Here is a 12,122-nt window from a genome sequence, read left to right on the forward strand (position 1 = left end):
TTCTGAGACCAGCCATCTAGCAGCGGCAAAGCCATCTCAATCAATCACTGTAGTTTTGACAGTAAACCCTGTTTATTTATTAGCTTAACCCAATAAAAATTATGTGTCCATTTTTTTGTACCACAGTACAGAAAACTATCTTTAAAAAATAGAATTTTTTAAATTTAGAGAAATACTGGTTTAATCTTCTTAAAGTCAAGCATCTAAAAAGTTTAATAACTCAAAAGGTAAATTCCAGGCAGAACACGTTAAAGAGTTAATATAAATCAATTATTAAAGTCAAGAAAGCAATCTCGTTACTGAAACAAAGTAAAAACTGAATTAAGTGTCATTTTATTAACCTACCTTAACAATGTTGTTGAGAAAAAGTGTCAAACATAAAACCACAAATAAATGTAACAATAGTTTTCCAAGCTTATTAAGGAAGCTTCCAGTTTTCAGATTTTTCTAGAGGTTGAAAGAGTTGAGTTTTAATTCTTAAATTTTAATATAATTTCATAAACATTTAAGATGAGATTATTTAAATATTTAAAACACTGGATCATGCAATACACAGAGGGAAAATATATGTGACAAATATAACCTACTAATTTTCATGAGCTTACATTGTCTTAATATTTGTGATTTTCTAATAGCAAGTGAACCCCTTAATAATAAACTCATCTTAGGAGTTTGCCCTAGCCTTCTTTTTAAAGACCTTTGTAACCAGAGTATAGAATGTGCCACTTAGAAGGTACTCAGGATATAATGACTGAACAAATCTTTTGATCATTTATCCATTAGTTCATATATAACAGACACAGTTATAACCCAATTAAAAAGGCATAAAGAAGTAAATTGTGCTCTTTGATATATGAGTTTTCTTATAACTCTCAGATTACTTTACAGATTATTAAATATAATATCTAAAGAATTCAAATATGAATAATGTTTATTTACAACTAAGGTTAGAAGAATGAATGAGAATGACTGTATCTGATAGTCATCTGAAAGCCTGTTTTTCAAAATCTTTGTGACAGTTTGTCTATAGCAGCTCTTATGCAAAAGACTAGTTAGAAAAAGGATTTCTTCTTCGCAAATGGAAAACAAAATAGATTCTTGATAAAAAAGTGTTTATGAAACTATGTTTTCTACCTTTATCTTGCATCTACCTACCACTTCAGCATTTTATTAAAAATAAAAAAAATAATAATAATAGGAGAAATGTGGGATCAACATATAAATCAAGTACAAAAATCAAACGAATATTCATATTTGACCTGATTGTTTATAGGTCATAATGCATGATCAAAACCGAAAGTTTCTGTGATGACTGCCCTTGTACTGTTCACCATGTAAGAATTTATTCACTGTGTAAGAATTCGTCCACCATGTAAGAACTTGTTTGTTATGCTTCAGAAGATTGGAGACTGACGAGAATTAGGCTTGAGATGGATTAATGATTGTACATTGAGCGTTGACCCCCCTATACTGAATTTTATTGTTGTTAACAACCATTTGATCAATAAATATGAGAGATGCCCTCTCAAAAAAAAATATATATATATATAGTTATCTGAAAAAAAAAAAAAGTGTTTATGAGAAATCTTTCTCATATGCTTAGGAGAGAGAAAATAGGCTTTGTGACATTATTAAGGAAAAACAATTGACTCCTAAATCTCATGTGAATTTAAGGAACTTATGTCAGTGTTCTCAAATATGTTTGAAATGTCCCATTATTTCTAAAGGTATTTATTTGGATTCTCAAAAGTCTCAAAACAGAGTTAATTTTAATTCACTTAAAAATCAATAATATGGTATGGATAGAGAAAGAGTAGTTTTACTACATCAAATAATAACAAGGTGTCCACCAATTTGAAAGACTGTAATGAACATATTTCCACAAGCAACACGTTCTTCTTACTTTTGAATTCACATACAAAAAAAGGTAAAAAAGATTTATCTTTTAGCTTTAGATCAATGCTATTCAAATAAGCATCTTCGGCTAAACTCTGAATAAAGTTTCCAGTTCTCTAAGACATAATAAACATCAATGTCAATAAAAGGGATGGCACATCAGACGCCTGAAAACAGAAATGCCCTAGTGCTGTTTAGTGGGAATTTGGTAGTAAGTTTTCCTTTGTATCCTGTATGAAAATAAGGTCCAATCAACCACATAATTAAAAAAAAGTTTACTTTAAGGATAAAAGTCTTACCTGAAGTTTTCTTGCAATTAATACTGAAAGATTAAAACTGATAAGCAATGATCCAAGAATCATGGAATTAAAAAACTGAAGAACACAGACCAGGAATAAACCTGTTACCTGGATACCATATAGCCATGTTGCCTACAACAACCAAAGATTTGACTGTTAAACAGATTTTGTCAAGAGATTATGACATGCTAACACATTGGTCACTAGCCAGATACATTTCAAGTGACAAATAATGCAGGAATAGACCGAGCTTCAAGTGCTACAATCTAAAAAAGGAAACTGAATCATACACATTCTTTCTATAACTTTTAATTTCAGAACATTTAAAATTTCATAATACTAATTAAAGAGGAAATGAACAGCTAATATGAATTAGAAGCAAACAATAGTATAAATACTCTAGAAATAGGCAAATATGGTTTGTAGTCATCAATTTTCTTCTAAATTCTTATACAGTTACAGTCTGCAGTATTTTGTCATATTCTAGCAATCAGTATTTAAACATATTCCAACCATTGGTATTTTACTGCATTCCATTATTTCCTAACTTCCCACATTTACAGGGTTGTATCATACATCGCTTCATTTTATCCATTTATATATGGGCCTCATTCCCCCATTAGACTGAAAACTCCTGGAGCAAGGCTTTATCCTTCCACCTTACTGGTTTGTAGCAGGCAGCACAATGTAGCCGTCAAAAACATGAGCCCTGGAGTCATAGCACCTGTACTACAGTGCTGAGTCTGGCATAAATCAGCTGACGGACTTTGATGTGCAGAAATTAGTTCACTATGATTACACCTTCCTCAGAGCTGCTTAAAGATCCTGGCTTAAGGACTGGTTGTGGGATTGTATCAAAATGCCTAGCATATAATAAGCACTTACTAAAGATAGCTCTTGATGTAATAAAAATTGTTTAAACTCAACCAACTTGAACACAAAAAATATGCCACAAAGAAAACAAGAGAGCCTCTAATTAAGAGCTGATCCTTTTTCCCTTCTCTTTCAAATTAGATGATTCTACATTCATATTCACATATCAAAAATTCCACTTTTATGCAGTAGCAGGTCATATTTTCCCCATAGTTTGGTTTTCTTAATACCAAAGGAAACAAACTTATACCAAGCATTTAAAAGGAAGGCCTGCAACAGTCAGTGCTTTTGCTCGGTGTTACTGGAAACTCAGGGAAATGGATGCTTACAGCTTTTAGGATTATAAAGATAACATATCCTACTGTAGGAGATTTAGAAAACTCAGAAAAACATTAAAAAGAAAAAGTAGTGGATAGAAAGGTGGGCTCTTGAGTCAAAAGCCAATGCTATTAACTATAGAAATATTATTGATTTTATAGTGGTGAATGATATTTCAAGTAGCATTTTATTTATTTCACATTACACTGTGTAATTTTTTCACATCAATGACTATTCTGTAAAAACTTAATTTTAAATGGTACATAACATGCCACCATATGTCATAATTTGTCTGCCATTGGGTTACTTAAGTGTTTCCAGCTTTTTATTATCATTGAAATTAATTTATGAATATCCTTTAAAAAAATCCTTAGATCATTTTATCTGATTATAGTAGTCCTCCCTTATCTGTGTGGGATACATTCCAAGACCCCCAGCGAATGCCTGCTGTGGAAACTACTGAATCCTATATACACTATGTTTTTTTCCTACACAAATGTACCTATGATAAAGTTTAATTTTATAACTGGGCACAATGACACTAAAAACTAGGAGTAAAATAGAACAACTGTTAGAATATACTGTAATAAAAGCTAAGTGAATGTGTTCTCAAAATATCTTATTGTACTATACTTATTCCTCTTGTGATGATGTGAGATGATGAACTGCCAGTGTGATGAGATAAAGTGAGGTGCATGACTTAGCATTAGGCTACTATTCACCTGAAAGTATGTCAGAAGGAGGATCATCTGCTTCGGGACCATAGTTGACTGTGGGTAACTGAAACCATGGGTAAGGGGGGACTCCTGCAGCTCCTCATTTTGTTCACTGTTGTATCCCCAGCACCTAAAACAATGCCCACTAGAACAGTGGCACTCAATAAATATTGGAGGAATGAATGAATGAATGCCATTTTCTCAGGTAAAGGGGGAGGGGGAGACTTGTTACTTCTGAGTTGTGGTTAAAATCCAACTTTTCTTTTCTGACACCATCCTGGCAGCAAGGGGAAGGGATGCCTCATTCCCACTGGGTGGGATTGGGGGGATTCTCCTCATTGCCTTCACTGATCCTTCTGAGAGCTGGTGAAAGCTGTGCCTTCCCAACAGACTTCTGACATGGCCCTGACAGGAAGTGCGGAATACCTTGCTACAGCTGGGCAAGGTGGAAGTCTAGCCTCTCCACTGAACTTCTGCTGATGGAGGTAGACAGGCATGGGATATATAAGACAAAAAGAAAATCCAAGGAACTCACTGCCACATTCTTCCTCTGCTCTTGGGGTCACTAGGCAGTCTGCTTTCTTTTGTCACCTCTCAAAATCTTATGTTTATTTTATATGTATTGTCTGGGGCTTTTAGTTGTACTTAGTGGGAGGAATAGGGAGAAGTGCTTTTACTTCATCTTGTCTGGAACCATATGGAGTGCTTTAAAATGATCTCTTAGGTCATTGATGGTTAATGTGTCTTGTCTTTGCAATGGGTTAATAAAGCTTTATTAACCTCCGTATTCTTAATATTTAATGGAGTAAAAGTATATACTTTACAATACCATTTAGTGTTCTGCTTTACATTTTAAAACCCTATACACATTTCTGACTGAAAGCTTAACCTTTTGAATGGTAAGAGATTTTCGATCATCCACGAAAAGGTAACGTGCTGAAGAACATACTGCTTCTTGTCACTACATCAGGTTCTGAATTTGTATTACCTGTTTCTATACAATTATTTCTGACTCTTCCCCATTTGACATGATTACAGATTAGTGATTCCAATTTATGAAGGCTAAGGCTCCAAGAAGTTAAATAACTTGCCAAATTTTAAAGACCTAGTTATTTTCATAGCTGAGAGCAACAATTTGGTTTTATAACTTAGGATCCTTTCACTATACTACTGTTCCTTTTTAAATAGTGATACTTATAACAACTTCTAACACCAACATAGTTTCAAATATAAAAGTTCAACAAAGATTAGAATTTCATATGAAATAAATTAGCTGTATTATTCTTTAGTTTTTTTTTTGTGTGTGTGCACCAACAGTACCTTTTATTCTCTTTTCTCATTTTAGAAGAAAAAAATACAGGTTTGTAACAGAAAAATTCAGAAGATCTAAAGAACCAAAAGAATATAAGAACATTAATCATGTACCTGGCTGTCAATACCTTAATGAGTATCTTTCAGAAAGTTCTCACTTTCTCTCTATATATTTTACTTTTTAAAAAAGTGAGAGGGTAAACTAATGGTTATATAATACTCTATTACATAGATGCGCCATATTTATTTAATAATACCCTACTACCATCGACTTTGACTGTTTCCAGCTTTTCCTTACTACAGTATAACTAAAATGAACATGTTTGATAAACTCCTTAGGATAAATCTCCTTAGGAAGTGTTGGTAAGAGGGAAAACACATTTTTAGGCTTTTGATACCTACTGTAAAACTACACTACAGAAAAATTTTATTTTTTTCAAAATGGCTCAACATGATTAATTTATTTTTTATGTTAAAATTACTTGCTAGAAAGAGGGAAAAAGTGGTATTACATACAAGGAGGGGAAGGAAGATCAACTGGCCTAGTAGGTGCATAATATGGCATTTAGGCACTCCTTCCCCTTAGCTTACAAGTCACCATGGACAAAGTACAATGAGGTTACAGAACAGGAAAAGCAGGCAAATACAGACAGGAATAGATCAGCTTCATTTGCACATGTGGCTTTTGGAGGCATCTGGAGCTCTATTATCATTATTTAATAGCATATGTATATAAGCATTATACACACACAGACATATATAAATATTTTAACTTTGCCTTATCTACTGGCTTTATTGTATTTTACTTTCATAACCTGCCCCCTCATACTCCATCCAAATTGTTCTTCTCTTTTGTGACCCAGTTCTAGCCTCCCACTTCTATGAAATCTTTCTAGCCTAAAAAGAACTTTCTTCTAGACTTCTAACTCATCATTACTATAAACTGATGTCTATTTTTGATAGATAGATATATAGACATCTCCCTATTTGTTCTAGTTGTATCTTTATTTCCCAAGCTATATGTCAAACTTCCTGTGGGTGGGGAAATGTCTTACACAGGTTGGAATTTTCTATAATGCCTATCCTTTTACAGTGGCTCTGCAGATAGACAATGTGTACTTTAATGTTTCCCAATTCAGATTCAGTCGCTTTCCAAAGATTGTTGTACTGCTTTTGACATGGAATAAATGAGCAGCTCTTCTGGATTAGACCATATTACTGCCTTAGATCTGGAGATAATACGCTTGGAAAATGCTTATTGTTAATTCATAATAGTAACTATGAGCAATTAAAAAAATACACAATATATTAAAATATATTTCTGCACATGAAAAAAAAACATGCAATTAAATGTCAGCAGCACACAAGAAGAAAAACAAAAATTTCTTTACAATTGCCTTATTTCACATGTGACCACTGGCCAGTTAACAGGGATTCACATCCCTTACCTGTTAAATGTTACTATGAAAATTTTGTCAAATACCACAGAATTGTTGTTATATACCCACTGACTTTCTTGGAGAGAAAAAAGGCAATATATACAACACATCTTAAAAGAGCTAATTTACATTTTAAAATTAAAGTCATCTCTATGAAGGACAACTGATGCATTTGTGCTTTAAATAAGTCCATCTTTTAATGTAAAATAAGCAGAATAAAAGTTAAGATGGTCAAGCTATGGAGGTACTCTTTTCTGATAATATTCCTTTCTCTTAATTAAAAAAAAAAAAAAAAAAAAAAGGCAGTTACTGTGTGCTGACCTCCAATGAGTTCTGCACAGTGGTATAGAGGGCATGTCAAAGTGTGGGCAAAGGGTCTGTTTGTTTCTATGCAGAAGATCAAGGCCTAGCTTGGATACCCAGAAAATGAACTAAGATACGATATGAGGAGGAGCTTCCGGCATCAGCACTCTCTGGAGGACTTGTGCCGGGGGATGATCATCAAAAAGCCTCCCCAGGTATCCGGACGATGCTGCGGTTGTGGCTGCATCCAGCCCACCGTCTCCTGGACTTGCCATAGGAATGAGGAGGGAGATGTCTAGGCTGGCATGTGCATACAGTGAGACAACGAATTTGACCGGATCTGTACTGTTGGAACTCAACCAGGAGTTGGGAGGGGTGCAAGTTGTAGCACTCCAAAATCTCATGACTATAGACTATCTATGGTTAAAAGAACATATGGGATGTGAACAGATCCCAGAAATGGGCTGCTTTAATTTGTCTGATGGTTCAAGTACAGTTGGACAATATCCATCATATCATAGATAAATTTTCACAAATGCCTAGGGTGCCTAAATGGTTTTCTTGGCTTCACTGGAGATGGATGGTAATTATAGATTTGCTTTGTTTATGTCACCGTATTCCTATTATGTTAATATGTGTGTGCAAATTAGTTAGTAGTTTAAAACTTATACATACTTAAGGTACTATACAAGAAGATATGTCAAAGAAATAATCAATCCTCCCATGTTTCCTTCATATGCTACCTCTATAGCTTTTCTTCTTCCTTCCTAATTACAACCCTTAAATAGAATTCGTGCCTCATATCGAATTTACCGAGTATCATAATTCCTCCAGGTGGTAAAGATACCTCAAGACAAGTGCTGGGCATAGAAGCCACAGGGCATAAATCTGCAAAGAAGTAAAAAGCTAACCTTTGCAAACAATATGGCTTCTCTCTCACTTACCAACTTTACATTTCCCTGTATGGCCCCGGAAGATGACTGGTTAGCCAGAGACGGGTAAGATTCCTCAAGGGAGGAACAACCTAAGACAGGCACAGTCGCAGGGGGGCCATCAGGTGAGAATTTGGGGATCAACAGAGGTGAGGCTCAGAACCTCACCCCCCCTGCTTTGAGAGAAATCTTCTGCATCCATGGATGTCTTGCTGCCCTTGTCTAGCCTGGATTAATACTTAGTCCATAGTCCATAGGCACACACCTGATCATCTGATCATCTACATTTGCCCTCTTACAGCACTAAACTATGTTTTCTACCTTTATCTTGCATCTACCTACCACTTCAGCATTTTATTAAAAATGAAAATAATAATAATAACAGGAGAAATGTGGGATCAACATATAAATCAAGTACAAAAATCAAACGAATATTCATATTTGACCTGATTGTTTATAGGTCATAATGCATGATCAAAACCGAAAGTTTCTGTGATGAATGCCCTTGTACTGTTCACCACGTAAGAATTTATTCACTATGTAAGAATTCGTTCACCATGTAAGAACTTGTTCGTTATGCTTCAGAAGATTGGAGACTGACGAGAATTAGGCTTGAGATGGATTAATGATTGTACATTGAGCGTTGACCCCCCTATACTGAATTTTATTGTTGTTAACAACCATTTGATCAATAAATATGAGATGCCCTCTCAAAAAAATAAAAAAAAAAATAATAAAAAAGTTAAGATGGTCAAACTAGGCTGCATTAATTATTCATCCTCAATTGACCACAGCATATTTACATTATAGCTAAGAAATGCTTCAACTTTATCATTACACATGTGCATATTTTGAGCTTATTCTATAATATTAAACACTAAACAATGACCATCTCAAATGAGAAAAGAAACCAAAACTTACTTTCACTGCTGGCAACATGTCCAAGGAATCCAGTATGAACAGCACTAATGCTTGCATCAGCATCATAAACTGATTAAATTGCCATGTCAGACTAAAGAGAAAAGTTGATACGAAAATGGCAAGAAGTGTCAGCCTCTGTAAAAAGAAAACCTTTGTATAATTTACATGTCTCTAGTAATAAAAAGCCTTGCAAACAAATTTTCCCAAGAGCAGCCAATATCTCTATAAACCAAATGGAAAAACCATAAACTGTTGCTCTGAAAACCCTTGCATTTGTTATTTAATCTCTAAATATCCTAAAGTGACACTCTGCATATGCATATTCACATAAGGTATGTGTACTCCATACAATTATGGAGGCAATAATGGACCAAGTCACATCTCAAGAGCTAAGGCTTAAAAGTTCTGACAGTTTCACAAAATTGTGTGTGCATTTGCTGCAACTATTTAAGAATAAATTATGTACAGTACATTTTTAACATCAACAATGAGAACATTTTCTTGGCAAAGTAGGAAAGCACTCAGAAAAAGAAAATTTAACTCAAATTAAAAAACTGGTCATAGAATAAGAACTATACACATGCATGGGACACTATACACATCACATTTTCTGAAGCTTCTTAGATGAAACTGGAGAATTCAAAAATATATAAAGTATTATAAAAACTTACTTCAGAAAGAGGCTGTAAGTTTGGTCTCAGGAAATATGTAATTGCTGCTATTTGAATTGCAAAGAATGGTAGTGCCCAGTTCTCCCTCAATGGTATGGTAAACTCAACTCTTGTAGTGTCTATTCTGCATGAAGAAAACACAAATGGCCAATGCAATACTTTTTACTATAATTATCTCAAAGATTTCCTACAATGAAAGATATATTACATTAAGTATAGTCAGATTCTGGTTATTGGTTCTCAGTAATTATTTGTCCTTATCATCATCCCTGTAACATAAAATGGGCACTTGGAAAATTTAAGTAACCACTCCACATGTATGCAGTTAGCTAAGTGGTAGAACTGAGGTAGAACCCAGTTCAGTATGACTCCTGAACTCATGAATGCTCATGCCAAACTGCCTCACACTCTTATTTCTCTCTAACTTTATCAGTGCCAACTGGCAATGAATGTTTTGTATTCTCCCTCTATTTCTTTACTGCTTTATACTTGAGTTTTAAATATGTTAATGGTAATAATCTTTAAAACCTTCTTGTCTCCCTTGAATGTGAACCCCTAGAGGGAAAGTAAAATTTTCATCTTTGTGTACTCAGTCCCAAGAACTATCCCTACACAGAGTAGGCATTCAATAAATGTCTTTTATTTACTCAAAACAGGAACAATAAATTTGTCTTTGATTTACTCTTGGCAAGAGTAGTATGTTGGATTAAAATGTTAAGAGGCAGTGTAACAAAATGGTCTCACAGCCTGCATTTGAATTCTGACCAAGATTGAGCTGTGTGATATACATATGCATATATATATATATATGCCTTTTATCTATACATAAATACATATGTCTGTATAGACACACACACACACACAACTTAACCTCTTAAGTATCAATTTCCTCACCTCTAAAATGGTGATAATAATAGTACTTATCCTATAAGGTTGTTGAAAGAATACATATAAAGCATTTTGTAAAGTGCTTGGCATATAGCAAACACTCAGTAAGGGTAAAATAAAAAGTAATTTGCTTAGAATTACAAAATAAAATAATATTAAAATTCATGTCCAAGTTTTAAGACTTTAATATTGGTGTTACTACTCCAAGTCAGGTCATAATTCAATGTATCTTGAATATGTTTTTTAAAATGCTGTTTCATAATGATCCAGTATTTAGAAATTAATAGATATGAATTAAATAATGCAAGAACTTCCTTGCATTTGTACAATGCTTTCTGCTTTGCTAATTATAAGGTGCATACAACCCTATTAAAGTTGATAGTAAAGATATTATTAAACCTCTTTAAGAAATGAGATATGTGACTGGAGAAATACTGATCACAGATCAAATTGGTAACAAAATTGGAATTATTACAGATGACTGCAATTTTTTTTTTTTTTACTTTTGTAGAGATGCTGAATCCATGTCTGAGTTTCATGAAACCCACTTTTTTCTACAAGTAATAGTTTCCCCAGAGGGTTCTAAAGTTCTACTCCTTGGAACATAAACAATCACTTGGTCATTCCTGTTAAAGTATTTATATAGTATTTCCATTGTAGAGGGAACTTAATAATCATTAGTAGAGATATTTGCCAGGACTTTCCTAGAGAACTCAGGAGCCATTTGATAAAAATGAATAGCAAACACTGAGGGAAATATTTTGATAACATTATCCTCTATTATATTGTTTTTTAATTCTCTTGCATGGGTTTTTTGGATATAATTTAATTAAATCCCTAGATGATTGCAATTTAATGTTCTGTTCCTCAGCTGGAAATATATAGAAGTAGGATTTTCTACTTTATTAAATATGACAAGTAAATACTACAAAGGTAAACCAAAGAGAAAATACTCCTATACAAATGTGGCAGAACAACTTTCTCTGAACTAAAAATGAAGTAACTTCATTTTGACTTACATTTTTGAAAGGAAGAAAGGAACACTAATTGCAACTCACCTATTTGTGACATACCAGAAAGCTGCTACTAGTCCTGATAGCCATGTACCACTAAGAAGCCAGCTGGTTACATAAAGAGCTATGACATAGATTGCTTGGAGCCCAAACAAGGTGTAAATATAAAAATAAACTGGCTCTAAATAGTTCTGTAAAAAGGAACAATAAGAAATATTTGTTAGGAAGGCCCTAATTCTTCTCATTGCCATTTAATAACTATGACAGTGGAAACTGAGTATTTAGAAGCTTGGTATTAATTCCAAATAATAAGTGTGCATCACTCCTTCCCATGTAGAAGTGTGCTAGGAGCCTCTCTTTTCACTACCAAGAGCAGAAGAGGCAAGGAAGTCTTTGAGACTCTGGATTCATCCTTCAGACAAGTTTTCCTAACAGTCCATTACTACCTTGTTCATAGGAGAAGTTGTCACTGTGATATGGTCATTTTGCAAATTCCTTTTTTTAATTTCAAAGATAACTGAGGAGTGATTACATTTTTCCAA

General features: G+C 33.9%; 1 protein-coding gene across 9 annotated transcripts in view; it reads right to left on the reverse strand.

Annotated features, from left to right (window-relative positions):
• The window catches only part of DPY19L3 (dpy-19 like C-mannosyltransferase 3), a 75,345-nt gene that overhangs the window by 23,149 nt on the left and 40,074 nt on the right, over positions 1 to 12,122 (reverse strand). For 7 of the 9 annotated variants that reach the window (XM_037021452.2, XM_037021454.2, XM_073226086.1 and 4 more), the window contains 5 exons: positions 11,626 to 11,771; positions 9,680 to 9,803; positions 9,009 to 9,143; positions 2,196 to 2,327; positions 346 to 447 (listed from right to left, as the gene is read on the reverse strand). In XM_037021452.2, coding sequence (XP_036877347.1) covers positions 346 to 447; positions 2,196 to 2,327; positions 9,009 to 9,143; positions 9,680 to 9,803; positions 11,626 to 11,771 — 639 coding nt within the window. The remainder of the gene's footprint in view (positions 1 to 345; positions 448 to 2,195; positions 2,328 to 9,008; positions 9,144 to 9,679; positions 9,804 to 11,625; positions 11,772 to 12,122) is intronic. The other 2 variants (XM_037021453.2, XM_037021456.2) reach the window with 2 other exon arrangements.

The sequence above is a fragment of the Manis javanica genome, chromosome 17, assembly GCF_040802235.1.
Source record: "Manis javanica isolate MJ-LG chromosome 17, MJ_LKY, whole genome shotgun sequence".
Taxonomy (NCBI): domain Eukaryota; kingdom Metazoa; phylum Chordata; class Mammalia; order Pholidota; family Manidae; genus Manis; species Manis javanica.